At 40.6% G+C, this 18,704-nt stretch overlaps 1 protein-coding gene across 9 annotated transcripts in view; it reads left to right on the top strand.

Annotated features, from left to right (window-relative positions):
- Positions 1-18,704, top strand: part of SNX19 (sorting nexin 19) — a 99,855-nt gene that overhangs the window by 67,127 nt on the left and 14,024 nt on the right. For 8 of the 9 annotated variants that reach the window (XR_013522832.1, XR_013522823.1, XR_013522822.1 and 5 more), the window contains one exon: positions 681-1,364. The exons of the other annotated variant lie outside the window; for it this stretch is intronic. Coding sequence is in view for 4 of the 8 variants with exons in the window: in XM_078339209.1 (XP_078195335.1) it covers positions 681-760 (80 nt within the window). In the remaining 4 variants the exon portion in view is untranslated. Of the gene's footprint in view, positions 1-680; positions 1,365-18,704 lie in introns of those variants that run through there. 9 annotated transcript variants of the gene reach the window in all.

The following is an 18,704-nucleotide window of genomic DNA, read 5'->3' as shown; positions in this document are numbered from 1 at the left end:
AAGTTACTTGCACGAGAATGTTCAACTAGAATATGATTTAAACTCAGATCCACTACTGTCCATTCATTATTCTCCCCACAGTACCAAGTCCCCTTCTTATTATAACACATTAGTAGATAAATGTTGATGGGTACAAAAAAAGAAGACATCAGAAATAGGTAGGGTGAATCAGCCCTTAACTATTAACATTACTATTGTTATTAGCAATATTTTAAGTATTAGTTTGCCCAAAGAGCTGTTAGACTTTATTAAGATAAACATTGTTAACAATTTCATGTATACCCCCATGTAAACAAAAACTGAAAGCAAGTTTGCACCATATATATATTTATGTGCATTTTCAGTTACACACACACACAAAATGCATTTTCAATTCACAAGAGAAATTTTGCCAAATATATTGCTCTGCACTTCACTTTTTTCAACTGATGATATTCCGTAAAGATCTTTCTATATCAACACATGCAGATCTAATTCATACTTTTCAAAGGACACTTATGGTTGGATAGACCATAACTTATGTAACCACTCCCCTACTCATGGACAGTTAGGTTGTTTCCAGATCTATGCTAAGAAATGTGTGCCTTTAACAACCTCTCCTGGAGGGGTTCTAAGTCATTAGCTTGACATGAGATCAGTATTTGGGAATCACCAATAGTTTTATGCTTTTATTTTTATAGATGATAAAATTGAAGCCCAGAGAAGCTTGGAAGCCTCAACTTTTAATGGAAAAATCATAACCAGAACCCAGTTTTCCTGAGACTTTTTTTTACTATTCATTCCACTGCCCTTGTACCACTCCACGGCACTGAGCACACTCGCTTTGGCTATTTGGAGAAGAGGCCAATAGACACAACTGGCTTCATCTTCAGAAGCACCCAATATCTGGCAGCCCTCAGTCCCCAACAAAGTCTTTGTTGAAAGAACCGATTCATAGGCCGGGCGCCGTGGCTCATGCCTGTAATCCCAGCACTTTGGGAGGCCAAGATGGGTGGATTGCAAAGTCAGGAGTTCGAGACCAGCCTGACCAACATGGTGAAACCCTGTTTCTGCTTAAAAAAATACAAAAATTTACCAGGCATGGTGGTGTCCACCTGTAATTGTAGCTACTCAGGAGGCTGAAGCAGGAGAATGGCTTGCACCCAGGAGGTGGTAGTTGCAGTGAGCCAAGAGCACGCCACTGCACTCCAGCCTGGGTGACACAGCAAGACTGTCTCAAAAAAAAAGAAAAAAAGAAAAGAACTGATTCATGAAAAGATTCTTATCATAATTTAAATTTTACTAGTCCAAAGATCACTGAGCAAAACTCTCTATTTTAGTAGATGAACCAAAGCATCTTGAATAAAGACGTAATTCAATAAAAACTTAATCCTCTCATAAAACTGAATATTCTCTGGTTCCCCAATGAACCCCAAAACATATTGGATTTCTTCTGCAGATGATGTGAGATGGCTTGTTTTACCTAACTAACCCCATTATGCCTTTAAATATACATTATTATTTAAATGTTTACGTTTCTTTTATCCTGCAAATGTACAAAACAGCAAGCCTAGTGTTTCTGGGAAAGCAAGAGCTGTAGAGGGAGTGATCACATGGGGAATTTTCAGTTGTTCATTCAGGAATGATGAACAAAAGCAGCTGGGAATAGTCCACATGTAGCTCAGGTATCATTGCGTGGTCAGTTCCCGCACATTGCTGCATGAGGAATTCCTCACAGAGCAAGCAGGAGGGAGCAGCCATGACAAGAGGTTTCAAGGAATGAGGATCTGAAAGCTGTGCTGACTTAGCAGGTTAAGTGCTTTTTGCTTGTTTGTTTTTAAGAAACAAAGAGAATTTCTTTGCTAAACAGCAAAAACCAAAGTTTTCAGTTTGGTTTCAACCATAAAAATAATAACAATGTGATTGTTAATTTGTTGGTGAACCTGACTGAGCTAAGGGATGCCCGGATAGCTGGTGAAACATTATTTCTGAGTGTGTCTGTGAGGGTGTCTCGGGAAGAGATTAGCATTTGAGTCAACAGACTGAGTAAAGAAAATCTGCCTTCACCAGTATTGAGTAGGTATCATCCATTCCACTGAGGGCAACAAAATGGTAGAAAAAGGGTGAATTTTCCCTCTCTTTTGAGGCTGGTACATCCATCTTCTCTGCCCTTGGATATCAGAACTCCAAGTTATTGAGCCTTTGAACTCTAGGAATTATATCAGTGCCCCCACTTTCCATCTGCCACAGGGTTCTCTGACCTTTGGACTCAGATTGAATTGTACCACCAGCTTCTCTGGGTCTCCAGTCTACACACAAGCCTATCATGGGACTCCTCAGCCTTCAGAATTGTGTAAGCCCATTCCCATAGTAAATTCCCTCTTATGTATTTCTTCTGTTCCCCTGGAAAAAAAGATAACTTGTGATCATGCATTGAGCATTTGCCCTGCAAGCAGTGTTTTCAGTGCTTTACATGATCACTATTATACATCTTAGGACAAGCTAAGAGACAAATGAGAAATGCTTGGGAACTTCTGCATATCAATTTCTTAACATTAACTTCCTAAACATTACAATGTTCCACAGGGTGCATCCCACCAGTCTTGGTTTAGGGGAGATCTACAGCTCACATTGACCCTGCACTGTCTTCCAGCCCCAGGACAGATGTTGGGAACTGTTATTTCTACCTCTTCAACCCTGCAGTAGCCCAGGTGCCATTCTTTGTTTATGCACACACACCCTTAGCCCTTAGCGTGGGAATTACATGCGGTAGTTTGGAAAGAGATGAGCAAAGTTTAAGGGCACCAAGGGCCGTCCATCATTCCTTCCAGATGATCAGTGGGAAAAAAGATCATCTAACATAGCCCCTTAGACCAAGAGACACATATCATGTGTTCATCAAAAGGTGGTGGGACCCTAACTCTCATATGGCTTGCCAAGCCCCAGTGAAGGGTGGTGCTTGTGTCCTGAGGCCAACCAACTTCTAATGCTGACACTAACCCTGTCTTTACGGTTCCCCTGGCCTCATGTTGAGCCATACCAACCCTTCTTTTTAGGCAGGTCCTCTCTCTTTCTTCCCCCTCCAGCTCATCTGCCCAGAGCAGTTTTCATCTAATCTTGAAGTGCTGTGTTTTTTTTGATCCTTTTTAATTCTCTTTCCAATCTGTTGTCATCAACTTCAGTCACTGTCTTCCAAGTGGCTTTTTCAAATTCTTTTCTCTACTGTGAGTCTAAAAAGACAATTTTAGAATTACAGAGGAGGAATTCCACTTGCTCTGTATTTGACTATGTTAACTGTGGGATTTAAAGAAAAAAAAATACTGGGAACAAATATCATATCTGTTATTATGTGCAAACACTTCCTGGCTATAAGTGCTCTATGGCCTTCGCCAGATTATGCCTCTGAACTCAGAAAAAGGAATTTTAATTTTAATGAAATAACTTAAGACACACTCAGAATCCTTGGAAATGATTATCCTCTAACTCATTAGGACTTCTCTGCTTGCTTCTGTGGCTTTTCTATTAAGCCAAAGGATTCTAACTGTTCTTTTCCTTCAGGTAAAATGTTTGGTTTGAAGATTCCCCATGTCTTTCTTAGCATGTGTTCATCACTGCCTCTAAGCATATTTTTTGAATCTATGAAGAAAACATAATGTTCCAGGCTTTAACAGTTTATTTAAACTCTTCATCTAGTTTCTTCTAATCAAAGCTATGAGTTCCTGGTAATTTAAGCCCAGGAAAAGTACAAACACATCCCTAGATTTTCTTCCTTCTAGAATAGGGATCAGCAGACTTTTTCTGTAAAGGGCCAGACAGTAAATATTTTAGGCTTTGCGAGTTTTACGGTCTCTATCACAACTACTCAACTCTGCCCTGCAGAATGAAAGCCACTATAGGAATTACATAAACAAAAGGACATGGCTATGTTCCAATAAAATTTATTTACAAAAACTAGCAGTGGGCCCTAGTTTACCACCCCGCTTCTAGATGATGAGGGAGAAGAGGAAGAGGATGTTGATGACCAGCTCCAATTAACATTGATTGCTTTCTCTGTGAAAAATACTGAGGTAGGTATTCCATAAGTATTATCTTATTTAATCACCAAACTTCCATAGATAAGGAACAATTTTTAAAACCACTATAACTGAAGAAATTTAGTTTTCAAGTAGGCTAAACCATTTTCCCACAGTCAAACAACCAGTAAATGGTGGAGCCAGAACTCGCATCTGACAGCAAAAAGCTCATGCTAAGCTATGCCATAAAGCAAATACATTCATTGAATGACCCAAGCCTTTGGGTAAACTTGTCCAAGGAACCATTTAAAAACACAATGGGAAGGCTTAGTAAAGTCTCAGGATTCAAATTCAATAGGAAAATTGAACATAATTTTAATTTTCTTAATCCACATAGACTTTTGGGTCATTGAAATATTTAGTTGAACAAACATTTATTATGGCTCTATGAGCCCCACCCTACAACAGTGATTTAAGGAACATGAAAATAATAGAATTAACTGCTTTAACTCAGACACACTTGCAGTCTTTATGGGGGAGGGACCTTTTCTCTCCTTGCTTCTCTTACAGTTCATCTTGGTTTGAGAAAGCAGGCCCACAGCTGGCATTGCTTAAGGAAGGCAACAAAATTTATTTGAAATTGTCCACAGCCACAAATGTCTTTGCCTTTCCAGGCTTCTATGATTAATATTTTCACATGGATTTTTTTGTTCCTTTTATGATAGTGCTGTAAGCAGTTCCTAGGGAATTTCAAGTGATCTTACAAAAGTCTTCTCCCAAGATTTAAAGCCCAAGTCCTCATATAATCTTTCCCAGGACATCTTTTAGTCAAGATGCTTACCACTGAGTATCCAACGCAAAGAAGCACCCCAAGCTCTCTGACCAGTGTCTGTGGCTGTCTTAAAAAAGATCTTCACCTCTCAACCCCTCTCCTTTCACATGTCTACACTTCGACAATTGTAGGGTCTCTCTGTGTTCTAGGGGAATGGGTTGGAACATGGGGCATGTTTGTAATAAACAAATGCACTTAAACCATACAGAATCACGTAAAAGAAAAGTGAAAGTTCCTCCTCTCATAAAGCTAACAACCCGTAATAGTTTCTACCTGTCAGTTCCTGAAAAGTTTCTCTCAGCTATTATCCTTGAAATTTCTTTTCTACCTGTCAGTTCCTGAAAAGTTTCTCTCGGCTATCATCCTTGAAATACCGTCTCTTTACCCACTCTCCTAACCCCACATAAAATGCCTTTTTAATTTCCTTCCCTTCCAGGTTTCTCTGTTTAATTGTTATTATGCCTCATTTGCACTAAGTCCAAATGGAAACCAGCCTATGGTGGTGGGATTTGGTGTTGTTTTCCCCAAGGTCAAACTCCACACAGCTGTTCAGACTGAGCCCTCTCCAGCTCCAGCAGCTGCCCAACATTTATGTTATGTTAGAGATGTTCTCTAGTTGCAGAGTCCAGAGAGCTTGCTGTTCAGCCAAAAAAAATCCTCCGGGAAAAGAGTCGGAATGAATGGTTGCACGTTATGTGCAGGGTTGCTGGGTACCCCCTTCGTATTGCATTTCCCATATGTAAGCTAATGAAAACCAGTGCAGATTAACCACATGGACCCATGCTTTTTGGGAAACCCTGAGTTCTTACTTCCTTAACATATAGAAAGTTACCCTGAAAAACCCAAGAATATGCCAAGGACTTCTCTCTGAGATTGAAATATATATGTATCTCTGGTTACCAGCCCCCAGGAAACGAAGAAAACAAGGTGGTAGGGGGCCAACTTGTATAACTGCAGTAGCTTGGAAAAGCATGGAATTCAATTCTGTATTATTATGGTGCTAATATTCTTTATAAGTAGATGAAATTTGACAAGGAAAAAGGAAAGAAGGGAAATAGGAGAAAAAGAAAAGATGAGATTCTACATTTATGCTGTTGAGTTCTGTTTGATAGAGTACCGCATCTCTGTACTTATGAGGCTGTCAAATGATTGCCATTCTATGGACATCTTGGCTTTTCCCAACACACATCAGCATCCCCAGTTGCAATGAAATACCACTCTAGTTAGCTCACACACACCCTTGACCAGTGGCAGAGTCCACTACTGCCCTACCTGCAGTGTGATAACTCAGAGACAGGGCCAGGAACATGTGAAGCTCAGAGGAAAATCAGAGAAGTTGTTAATTTACCCAAGGGAAACCCTTAACAGTTAATAAATACTCTGGCTTCCCATCTGTTCTGTGGGCAGTTCCTGGGAATTGATGATTCTGTATGCTTCTCAGGAAAATCAGCAAAATTGAGCTCTCAGTGTGAATGGCAGCAGCATCAATGCAACATTCTTTTTTTTTTTTTTTTTTACTTTAGGTTCTGGGGTACATGTGCAGGTCATGCAGGGTTGTTACATAGGTGCACACATAACCAGGTGGTTTGCTGCTTCTATTCTCCCTTTGACTATATCCAACATTTTCCCCCATGTTATCCCTCCCCACCTCCTGCCTTCCCTCCCCTAGCACCCCCAACTGCCCCCAGTGTGTGATGCTCCTCCCCCTGAGTCCACGTGTTCACATTGTTCAACACCTGCCTATGAGTGAGAACATGTGGTGTTTGGTTTTCTGTTCCTGTGTCAGTTTGCTGAGAATGATGGTTTCCAGATTCATCCAGGTCCCTACAAAGGACACGAACTCATTGTTTTTTATGGATGCATAGTATTCCATGGTGTATATGTGCCACATTTTCTTTGTCTAATCTATCATTGATGGGCCTTTGGGTTGGTTCCAGGTCTTTGCTATTATACACAGGGCTGCAATGAACATACACATGCATATGTCTTTATAGTAGAATGATTCATAGTTCTTTGGGTATATTCCCAGTAATGGGATTGCTGGGTCAAATGGAATTTCTATTTCTAGATCCTTGAGATATCACCACACTGTCTTCCACAATGGTCGAACTAATTTACACTCCCACCAACTGTGTAAGAGTGTTCCTATTTCTCCACATCCTCTCCAGCATCTGTTATCTCCAGATTTTGTAATGATCACCATTCCAACTGGCATGAGATGGTATCTCAATGTGGTTTTGATTTGCATTTCTCTAATGACCAGTGATGATGAGCATTTTTTCATATGTTTGTTGGCCTCATGTATGTCTTCTTTTGAAAAGTGTCTGTTCATATCCTTTGCCCACTTTTGAATGGGGTTGTTTGTTTTTCTCTTGTATATCTGTTTTAGTTCTTTGTAGATTCTTGATATTAGCCCTTTGTCAGATGGGGAGACTGCAAAAATTTTTTCCCATTCTGTTGGTTGCCAGTTCACTCTAATGATGGTTTCTTTTGCTGTACAGAAGCTCTGAATTTTAATTAGATCTCATTTGTTTATCTTGCTTTTGTTGCCATTGCTTTGGTGTTTTAGTCATGAAGTTCTTGCCTATACCTATGTGCAGGATGGTTTTGCCTACGTTTTCTTCTAGTGTTTTTATGGTGTTAGGTTTTATGTTTAAATATTTAATCCATCTGGAGTTAATTTTAGTGTAGGGTGACAGGAAGGGGTCCAGTTTCTGCTTTCTGCACACTGCTAGCCAGTTTTCCCAACAACATTTATTAAACATGAAGTCCTTTCCCCATTGCTTGTTTTTGTCAGGTTTGTCAAAGATCATATGGTTGTAGATGTGTGGTGTTGCTTCTGAGGCCTCTGTTCTGTTCCATTGGTCTATGTCTCTGTTTTGGTACCAGTAACATGCTGTTTTGATTACTGTAGCCTTGTAGTAGCATTTGAAGTCTGGCAGTGTGATGCCTCTGGCTTTGTTCTTTTTGCTTAGGATTGTCTTGGCTATATGGGCTATCTTCTGATTCCATATGAAGCTTAAAGTGTTTTTCTCCAGTTCTGTGAAGAAGGTCATTGGTAGCTTGATGGGGATATCATTGAATCTATAAATTACTTTGGGCAGTATGACCATTTTCATGGTATTGATTCTTCCTAACCATGAGCATGAATATTTTTCCATCTGTTTGTATCTTCTCTTATTTCGTTGAGCAGTGGTTTGTACTTGTCCTTGAAGAGGTCCTTTACATCCTTTGTTAGTTGTATTCCTAGGTATTTTATTCTCTGTAGCAATTGTGAATGGGAGTTCGCTCTTGATTTGGCTCTCTGTTTGTCTGTTATTGTTATATAGGAATGCTTGTGATTTCTGCACATTGATTTTGTATCCTGAGACTTTGCTGAAGTTGCTTATCAGTTTGAGAAGATTTTGGGCTGAGACAATGGGGTCTTCTAAATATACAATCATGTTGTCTGAAAATAGAGACAGTTTGACTTCCTCCTTTCCTAACTGAATACCCTCTATTTCTTTTTTTTTCTTTTTTTTTTTTTTTGTCTGATTGCTCTGGCTAGAACTTCCAATACTATATTGAATAGGAGTGGTGAGAGAGGGCATCCTTGTCAAGTGCCTGATTTCAAAGGGAATTCTTCCAGCTTTTGCCCGTTCGGAATGATATTGGCTGTAGGTTTGTCATAAATAGGTTTTAACATTTTATGATATGTTCCATCAATACCTAGTTTATTGAGAGTTTAAGGGCTGTTGAATTTTGTTGAAGGCCTTCTCTGCATCTATTGAAATAATCATATGGTTTTTGTCTTTGGTTGTGTTTATGTGATAGATTATGTTTATGGACTTGCATATGTTGAACTAGCCTTGCATCCCAGAGATGAAGCCTACTTGATCATGATGAATAAGCTTTTTGATGTGTTGTTGCATTCAGTTTGCCAGTATTTTATTGAAGATTTTTGCACTGATTTTCATCATGGAGATTGGCCTGAAATTTTCTTTTTTTTGTTGAGTCTCTGCCGAGTTTTGGTATCAGGATGATGTTGAATTCATAAAATGATTTGGGAAGGATTCCCTCTTTTTGGATTGTTTGATATAGTTTCAGAAGGAATGGAACCAGCTTCTCTTTGTATGTCTGGTAGAATTCGGCTGTGAACTCATCTGTATCTGGGCTTTTTTTTGGTTGGTAGGCTATTAATTACTGCCTCAACTTCAGCCCTTGTCATTGGTCTGTTCAGGGTTTTTAATTCTTCCTGGTTTAGGCTTGGGAGGATGCAAGTGTCCAGGAATTTATCCATTTCTTCCTGGTTTACTGGCTTATGTGAATAGAGCTATTTGTAGTAATCTCTGATGGTAGTCTGTATTTCTGTGGGATCAGTGATGATATCACCTTTATCTTTTTTTATTGTATCTATTTGATTCTTCTTTCTTTTCTTTTTTATTAGTCTGGCTAGCAGTCTATTTTGTTGATTTTTTCAAAAAAAAACATCTTCTGGATTTATTGATTTTTTTTAAAGAGATTTTTGTGTCTCTACCTCTTTCAGTTCTGCTCTGATCTTAGTATTTCTTGTCTTCTGCTAGCTTTTTAGTTTTTTTGATCTTCCTCCTCTAGCTCTTTCAATTTTGATGATAGGGGTCAATTTTAGATCTTTCCTTGTTTCTCATGTGGGCCTTTATTGCTGTAAATTTCCCTCTCAACACTGCTTTAAAGGTGTCCCAGAGATTCTGGTAAGTTGTGTCTTCATTCGGATTGGTTTCAACGAACATCTTTATTTCTGCTTTCATTTCATTGTTCATCCAGTCAACACTCAGAAGCAAGTTATTCAGTTTCAAAGTGGTTGTGCGGGTTTGAGTATGTTACTTGACCCTGAGTTCTAGTCAGATTGCACTGTGGTCTGATAGACTGTTATAATTTCTGTTCTTTTGCATTTGCTGAGGAGTCATTTGCTTCCAATTATGTGGTCAATTTTAGAGGAAGTGCAATGTGGTGCTGAGAAAAATGTATATTCTGTGGCTTTGGGGTGGAGCGTTCTGTATATGTCTATTAGGTCCACTTGGTCCAGCTCTGCATTCAAGTCCTGGATGTCCTTGTTAATTTTCTGTCTCATTGATCTGTCTAATATTGACAGTGGAGTGTTGAAGTCTCCCACTATTATTGTGTGGGAGTCTAAGTCTCCTTTTAGGTCATTGAGAACTTGCTTCATGTATCTGGGTGCTCCTGTGTTAGGTGTATATATATTTAGGAGAGTTAGCTCTTCCTGTTAGATTGATCCTTTCACCATTATGTAATGCCCTTCCTTGTCTCTTTTGATCTTTTTGGTTTGAAGTCCATTTTATCAGAGACTAGGATTTCAACCCCTGCTTTTTCTTGTTCTCCATTTGCTTGGTAAATCTTCTTTCATCCCTTTACTTTGAGTCTATCTGTGTCTTAGTACATGAGATGGGTTTCCTAAATACATCACACCGATGGGTCTTGATTTTTTATCCAGTTTGCCTGTCTGTGTCTTTTGATTGGGGCATTTAAGCCATTTACATTCAATGTTAACATTGTTATGTGTGAATTTGATCCTGCCATTTTGTTACTGGCTGGTTTTCTTTCCCATTAGTTGACTCATTTTCTTCATTGTATTTTTGGTCTTTGCCATTTGGTGTGCTTTTGCAGTGGCTGGTATTTGTTCCTTTCTGTGCTTAGTATTACTTTCAGGAGCTCTTGTAGGGCAGATCTGGTGCTGACGAAATTTCTCAGTAATTGCTTGTCCATAAAGGATTTTATTTCTCCTTCATTTTAAAAGCTTAGTTTGGCTGAATATGAGATTCTGGGTTGAAAGTTCTTTTCTTTGAGGATGTTGAATATTGGCCCCCATTCTCTTCTGGCTTGTAGGGTTTCTGCAAAGAGATCCTCTGTGAGTCTGATTGGCTTCCCTCTGTGCGTGACCTGACCTTTCTCTCTGGCTGCCCTTAGCGTTTTTTCCTTCATTTCAACCCTGGTGAATCTGATGCTTATGTGCTTGGGGTTGCTCTTCTTGAGGAATATCTTTGTGGATTTTTCTGTATTTCTTGGATTTGAATGTTGGACTCCCTTGCTAGGCTTAGGAAGTTCTCCTGGATAATATCCTGGAGCATGTTTTCCAGCTTGAGTCATTTTCCTCATCATATTCAGATACATCGATCAAGCATAGATTAGGTCTTCTCACATAATCCCATATTTCTTGGAGGCTTTGTTCATTTCTTTTCACTCTTTTTTCTCTTGTCTTGCCTCCTCTTTTTATTTCGTTGAGTTGATCTTCAGTCTCTGATATCCTTTCTTCTGCTTGATCGATTTGGCTATTAAAACTTGTGTTTGCTTCACGTAGTTCTCATGCTGTTTCTCAACTCCATCAAGTTGTTTATGTTCTTCTCTAAGCTGGTTATTCTAGTTAGCATTTCATCTAACCTTTTTTCAATGTTTTTGGTTTCTTTGCATTGAGTTAGAACACGTTCCTTTAACTCAGAAAAGTTTGTTATTATTCACCTTCTGAAGACTGTTTCTGTCAAGTGATCGCACTCTTTCTCAGTCATGTTGTGTTCCTGTGTTGTTGAGGAGTTGTGATCCCTTGAAGGAGAAGAGGTGTTCTGGTCTTTGATAGTTTCATCTTTTTTGTGCTGTTTTATTCCCCATCTTCTTGGCTTTGATCTCAGGGAGCTGTTTGATGAGGTTGCCTGTCTGCCTGTCGAGGTTTCTAGGTTTCTACCTACTGGGTTTCTAGGAACTCCTTCAGGTTTCTAGGTAAACTTCCTGTGTCTTTTTTGTTTACACCAGGAGGTTAGGCCCACCTCTTCCACTGACCTGAAGGTGCTGCTGGGTGGTCAAGAACACCGTCCTGTTGCTATATAGGCTTTTTGTGTGTTTTTTTTAAACATGAAGTCTAGTCCCACCTCTTTAATAGTGGGTTGTATCTTTCCTCCACAGGGCTGGATCATTCAGGGTTCAGCTCAGACTGAGGCACTGGCTGTGTAACCTGCTAGAGTTAGTGCTTCAGCTCTCTGGGGTTTGTCAGGAGGGTAGGGACCCACCCAGCCACACTGTCTCTCTCCCTGTTTTCAGCTCCCTCTCTCCGGTCATGGGGGAGGGGCCTGCCCAGCTGCTCTGCCTGTCTTCCCACTTTCAGCTCCCTCTGTCTCCTGGCAAGGGGAGGGGGCGGTAGCTTGGTCTGCAGGCTCTCCTGGTCTGCTTATGGGCTTATGCATCTGTTTAGGTCTGTGTGCCAATCCGGGACACCATCCTGGATTATTATTCAACTCTGCACTTGTAATTCCCAGTGCTTGACTGGCAAAGATCCCCTGTTCTGTGTATTGCTGAGGCTTTGGGGGAAGCGCTGTATCTGGACTGGAGTGCCAGAGAGGGAGCCTCTGACTTACCAGTCAGATGCACTTTCTGGGTGAAGCGGCACCCCTCCCCACCTCGGTCTGCCCTTCCTGGGCTTTTCTCACCATCTGACCAGACCCATTGAAATGCACCTGGTACCTTGATTGGAGCTAGGAGATCTCTCAATTTCTGCATCTCTCTCGCTGGGTGTTGTGCACCAGAGTTGTGTCTATTTGGCCATCTTGACTCCCTCCCTGCAACATTCTTATATTGGCCTCTTCTTCTGTTTCTCATTCTCTTTCATCCTGCATTTCTGCAACTTGGAATCACAGATAAACTACTTGGCTTTCAGGGGAACCCAAGTTGAGAAAGTTAGTATTTTCACAGCTGCTTATCCAGAACAAGATATGCTTTGAGACCAACCATGGCAAAATCACCTCAACCATGGCGAAATCAAAATTCATGTTAGGGATATACAAGGATAGCATTGTTTGATGTTTTGGAATAGTGGTTACGATTTAAAGAGTTGGGACTTTCCAAGGCCTCTGTTTATATATGATCATTCTTTATAGCTTGTCATTCCTGAGTAGCATAGATACTGTTCATAGGAAAAACTCATCTGTTATGGCACATGAAAAGAGACATAGCCTTTGACTCTCTTGTCTGCCTTCATTTTGGTCTGTCAAGGGCATCCGGCTGCCAGAAGGAGTCATCAAAATGGTGGGCTTATGCGTCTGTTTAGGTCTGTGTGTCAATTCGGGATACTGGAGAGTGACATCAGCAAGATGGCACACTGTGGAATATCAAGCCTTGCTCCCTCACAGAGATGTTAAACAAACAAAAAAAAACAAAAATGAGATAAAGTAATCTTACATGAGCTATGAAATACTGTCAAAGGTCTATAGCATTCAAGAAAATGCCCAATCAAGAATAAGTCAAATTTAAAATGGTAGAAAATTCTGTGGCATTTTTTCTCACCCTTTCCCTTCTTTCTCTGACATGCCACCAACTGGGTCTGAAGGAGATGGCAGTTCCCAATTCCATCACTTGAATTGGAGGGAACAGAGTGGACCTTATTCACAATGTCCTAATTTATCTGGGGGCTTCCTGAAGATTGGTCTCTTTCACCTAACTCGGAGTTGAGGCAGTGAGAAGTAGCAGGCACTGCTTGGGAAAGCTGCAGAGAGACTAAGACTTGTAGATGCCTGGGATGACAGGTGGAAACATAGAATATATCATTTAAGTCCCTTAGGAGGAACTGAGCCGAGACTCTGGAGAATTAAGCATGTATAAGCAGCTGTGAATGTGGGGTAATAGAAATGCCATGCACATCCAGGCAAGATGCATGCTCAGGAAAGACCTGAGAAGACCTTAACTTCTCCCCTCAGACAGATCTAAAGGATCAAAACACACCTGGCTAATTAGATGAGGATGGCTCTGGCACAAAGCCAGCCTGAGAAGACTGGGAGAATTTTTTTTCAAATGCTCAATTTTCAACAAAAAGTCACAAGGTACACAAAGAAATCAGAAAATATAGCCCATTCAAAGAAAGAAAATAAAAAGACAGAAACCATTCCTGAAGAAACACAAGAATCGGACACAAGACAAAGAAATTAAAACAACCCTCTTAGATATGCTTAAAGAGCTAAAGAAAAACATAGATAAAGAATGAAGGAAGGCTGGGTATAGTGGCTTATGCCTGTAATCCCAGCACTTTAGGACACTGTGGTAAGAGAATTGCTTGAGCTCAGCCTGGGCAATATGGTGAGACCCCTGTCTCCATGAAAAACAAAACAAAACAAAAAGCTGTGCATGGTGACATGTGGCTGTAGTCTCAGCTACCCAGAAGGCTGAAGTGGGAGGATCGCTTGAGCCTAGAAAGTCAAGGCTTCAGTGAGCAATGATCCTGCCCCTGAATTCATTCCAGCATGGGCAACAGAATAAGACCCTGTCTTAAAATAAAAATAAAGGCAAGGAAAAAAAAAGAAAGAAAATCAGAAAACAATACATGAACAAATTACATGTACCAACAAAAAGATAGAAATTATAAAATAAGCCAAACAGAAATGATAGAGATGAAAAATACAAAAACTGAATTGAAAAATAAGTTAGAAGGTTTCAATAGCAGACTTAAACAGGTAGAAAAAAGTGTCAGTGCACTTGAAGAGTGGACATTTGAAATTATCAAGCCTGAGGAGCTGAAAGAAAAATAATAAAGCAAAGTGAACAGAGCCTAAGGAACTTAGGGATACTAACAAGAGAATCAATATATGTCTATGGAAGTCCCATAAAGAGAAGAGAGAAAGGGTAAGAGAGCTTACATGAAGAAATAATGGCTTAAAACTTTCCAAATTTGAGGAAAGACATGAATCTACAAATTCAAGAAGCTCAATGAATTTCAAGTAGGATAATATTAGAAAGACCCATGCTGAGACACACTGAAGACAAACTGCTGAAAGGCAAAGGCAAAAATAAGGAAAATCTTGAAAGAGCAAGGAAAAGTTACTCATCACATATGGTAGATCCTGAGTAACATTAGTTTCTCATCAGAAACCTTAAGATACCAGAAGGCAGTTGGACAATATTTAAAGTACCAAAATAACACATACACACACACACACACACACACACACACACACACACTGTATCTAGCAGAACTATTCTTCAAAAATGAGAAAGAAATAAACACAAAACAAAAACCAGGGAAATTCATTACTTCTAGTTCTGCCCTACAAGAAATGAGTTATTTAGGTTGAAAAGAAAGGATGCTATAAAGTAACTCAAAGAAGATGTAAAGATCTCCGGTAAAAGTAAAGATATGGGGGATTCAAGATGGTGTGGTAAGAACAACTCAGGATCGCAGCTCTCAGTGAACGCACAGAGGGTGAGTCAAAGCTGCATTTCCAGACAGATCTTTGTTGCCCACAGAACAGGGAAATTCCCAGGTGTAGGAGAGACACGGGACGCAAGCGCAGCCGTTTTGGCTGTTGCAACTGCTTCGGCTGGCGCCGCAGTGCAGCAGCACTCTGCAACACTCCGCACAAAACACACTGGTCCGGGTGCCCTGCTAAACTGGCAATCTGAGATTTGGGAGGGCAGATTAGCATATCCATCTGATTAAACAGGACTTGGACAGTGAGCCAGACCAGGAGATTCCTACGAAGTGGCATTTGAGCCAGCGCAGTGGCTCACTGCACGGGAAATCACACAGATTCTGGTGCCCTAATAGCAGGCGACTGAAACACCTGGGAGAGAGCCATCCGTTCAACTTAAAAAGTAAAAATAAAAAAGGAAGGTGCTCTGAGGCAGGGAGCCAGGCGAGCAGGCTTGGTGGGTGTCACCTCCACAGGTACAAACAAAATGGCAATTCAAAATGCGCCGGGTGGAGAGTTTCACTTCGGGCACAGCTGAACCCAAGACAGTGCAGCTCGGTGGGGGAAGGGCGTTCACCATTACTGAGGCAATTCGCCCCTACTGAGGTACACTCCCATTGCTGATGCAGCCTGACTGCCGAGGCAACCCACCATAACAGAGAGACTCCACCATAGGGCGGAGCCTATGGCAGCAGGGCAGAGCCCGCAGCAGAGCCTGTGGCTGCAGGGCAGAGCCCGCAGCAACAGGGCGGACCCCACATCAGCAGGGCGGAGCCTCGGCAGGCAAATAGTGACTAGACTGCCTCCTAGCTGGGCAGGATAGTGCAACTGACACTCATAAAGAAAGCCCCAATTCCCCGAGACAGAGCATCTGAGGAAAAAAAAGGGGGTTTAAAAGTTCTGCTGCAGCAGACATAAACGTAGCAGCCTAACAGCCCTGAATGAACAACGGAGCTCACAGCTCAGCACTTGAGCTTTTATAAATTACAGACTGACTCCTCAAGCAGCTCCCTGACCCCTGTATATCCAGAGTCATCTCAAAAAGGACTGATCAGGCTGACATTTGGCAGACATCATTCTGGGACAAAGATAGCAGAAGAAGAAACAGGTAGCATCCCTCACCATTCAGCAGCTGCTACAGGTGTACCCCAGACAAGCAGGGCCTGGAGTGGACCTCAGCAGTCGTACAGCGGAGGGGCTAGACTGGTAGAAGGAAAACCAAGTAACAGAAATACCTCATCATCAACAATGTGGGCGTCCACTCAGAGACCCAATCAAAAAGTCAGCAATTACTCAGACGACAGGTGGATAAATCCACAAAGATGGGATGAAACCAGCACAAAAAGGAGGAAAACACCCGAAACCAGAACACCTCGCCTCCTACAAAGGACCAAAACTTCTCACCAGCAGGACGGAGAATGACTGTGACAAAATGACGGAATCAGACTTCAGAAAGTGGGTAATGAGAAACTTCTGTGAGCTAAAAGAACACATTCTAAATCAATGCAAAAAAACTAAGAACCTTGAAAAAAGATTTGAGGAAATAATAACAAGAATGGATAACTTAGAGAGGAATATGAATGAATTAAAGGAGCTGAAAAACACAACACGAGAACTTCACGAAGCATGCACAAGTTTCAACAGCCGAATTGACCAAGCAGAAGAAAGAATATCAGAAGTCAAAGATCAACTCAGTGAAATAAAATGAGAAACCAAGATTAGAGAAAAAAACGCAAAAAGGAATGAACAAAGTCCCCAAGGAATGTGGGACTATGTGAAGAGACCTAAACTACATTTGATAGGTGTACCAGAATGCGACAAAGAGAATGAATTCAAGCTGGAAAATACTCTTCAGGATATTATCCAGGAAAATTTCCCCAACCTAGCAAGGCAGGCCAACACTCAAATCCAGGAAATACAGAGAACACCACAAAGATACTCTGCAAGAAGAGCAACCCCAAGGCACATAATCATCAGATTCACCAAGGTTGAAATGAAAGAGAAAATACTAAGGGCAGCCAGAGAGAAAGGTCGGGTCACCCACAAAGGGAAGCCCATCAGACTCACACCAGATCTCTCAGCATAAATTCTACAAGCAAGAAGAGAGTGTGGGCCAATATTCAACATCCTTAAAGAAAAGAACTTTCAACCCAGAATTACATATCCAGCCAAACTGAGCTTCATAAGTGAAGGAAAAATAAAATCCTTTGCGAACAAGCAAGTACTCAGAGATTTTGTCACCACCAGGCCTGCTTTACAAGAGCTCCTGAAAGAGGCACTACACATAGAAAGGAACAACCAATATCAGCGATTCCAAAAACACACTAAATGCTAAAGAGCATCAACAAAATGAAGAATCTTCATCAACTAACGGGCAAAACAACCAGCTAACATCAAAATGGCAGTATAAAATTCACACATAACAATATTAACCCTAAATGTAAATGGGCTAGATGCACCAAACAAAAGACACAAACTGGCAAATTGGATAAAAAACCAAAACCCATCACTGTGCTGTATTCAGAAAACCCATCTCACATGCAAGGATACACAAAGGCTCAATATAAAGGGATGGAGGAAGATTTACCAAGCAAATGGAGAGCAAAAAAAAGCAGGAGTTGCAATTCTCATATCTGATAAAATAGACTTTAAAGCAACAAAGATCAAAAGAGACAAAGAAGGTCATTACATAATGGTCAAAGGATGGATACAACAAGAAGAGCTAATGATCCTAAATATATATGGACCCAATACAGGAGCACCCAGATATATAAGGCAAGTTCTTAATGACTTACAAAGAGACTTAGACTCCCACACAATAAGAGTGGGAGACTTTAACACTCCACTGTCAATATTAGACAGATCAACCAGACAAAAAATTAACAAGGATATCCAGGGCTTGGACTCAGACCTGGAGCAAGCAAACCTGATAGACATTTACAGAACTCTCCACCCCAAATACACAGAATATTCATTCTTCTCAGCACAACATCACACCTACTCTAAAATTGACCACATAATTGGAAGTAAAGCACTCCTCTGCAAATGCAAAACAACTGAAATGATAACAAACAGTCTCTCAGAGCATAGTGCAGTCAAGTTAGAACTCAGAATTCAGAAACTAACCCAGAACTGCACAGCTTCATGGAAACTGAACAACTGGCTCTTGAATGTTGATTGGATAAACAGTGAAATGACGGCAGAAATAAAGAAGTTCTTCGAAACCAATGAGAATGAAGATACAACATACCAGAATCTCTGGGACACATTTAAAGCAGTCTCTAGAGGAAAATATACAGCAATAAGTGCCCATATGAGAAGAGTGGAGAGATCCAAAATTGACACCCTATCGTCAAAATTGAAAGAGCTAGAGGAGCAAGATAAAAAAAACTCAAAACCTAGCAGAAGACAAGAAATAACTAAGATCAGAGCAGAATTGAAGGAGATAGAGACACAAAAAACCCTTCAAAATATCAATAAAGCCAAGAGCTAGTTTTTTGAAAAGATCAACAAAATAGACCACTAGACAGACTGATAAAAAAGAAAAGAGAGAACAACCAAATAGATGCAATAAAAAACGATAAGGGGAAATCACCACAGATTCCACAGAAATTCAAACCATCATCAGAGAATATTACAAACAACTCTATGCACATAAACTAGTAAATCTGGAAGAAATGG

The sequence above is a fragment of the Callithrix jacchus genome, chromosome 10 (assembly GCF_049354715.1).
Source record: "Callithrix jacchus isolate 240 chromosome 10, calJac240_pri, whole genome shotgun sequence".
Classification (NCBI taxonomy): domain Eukaryota; kingdom Metazoa; phylum Chordata; class Mammalia; order Primates; family Cebidae; genus Callithrix; species Callithrix jacchus.
The sequence above is the reverse complement of the archived record's forward strand: the minus strand, read 5'-3'. Positions and strand labels throughout refer to the sequence as shown.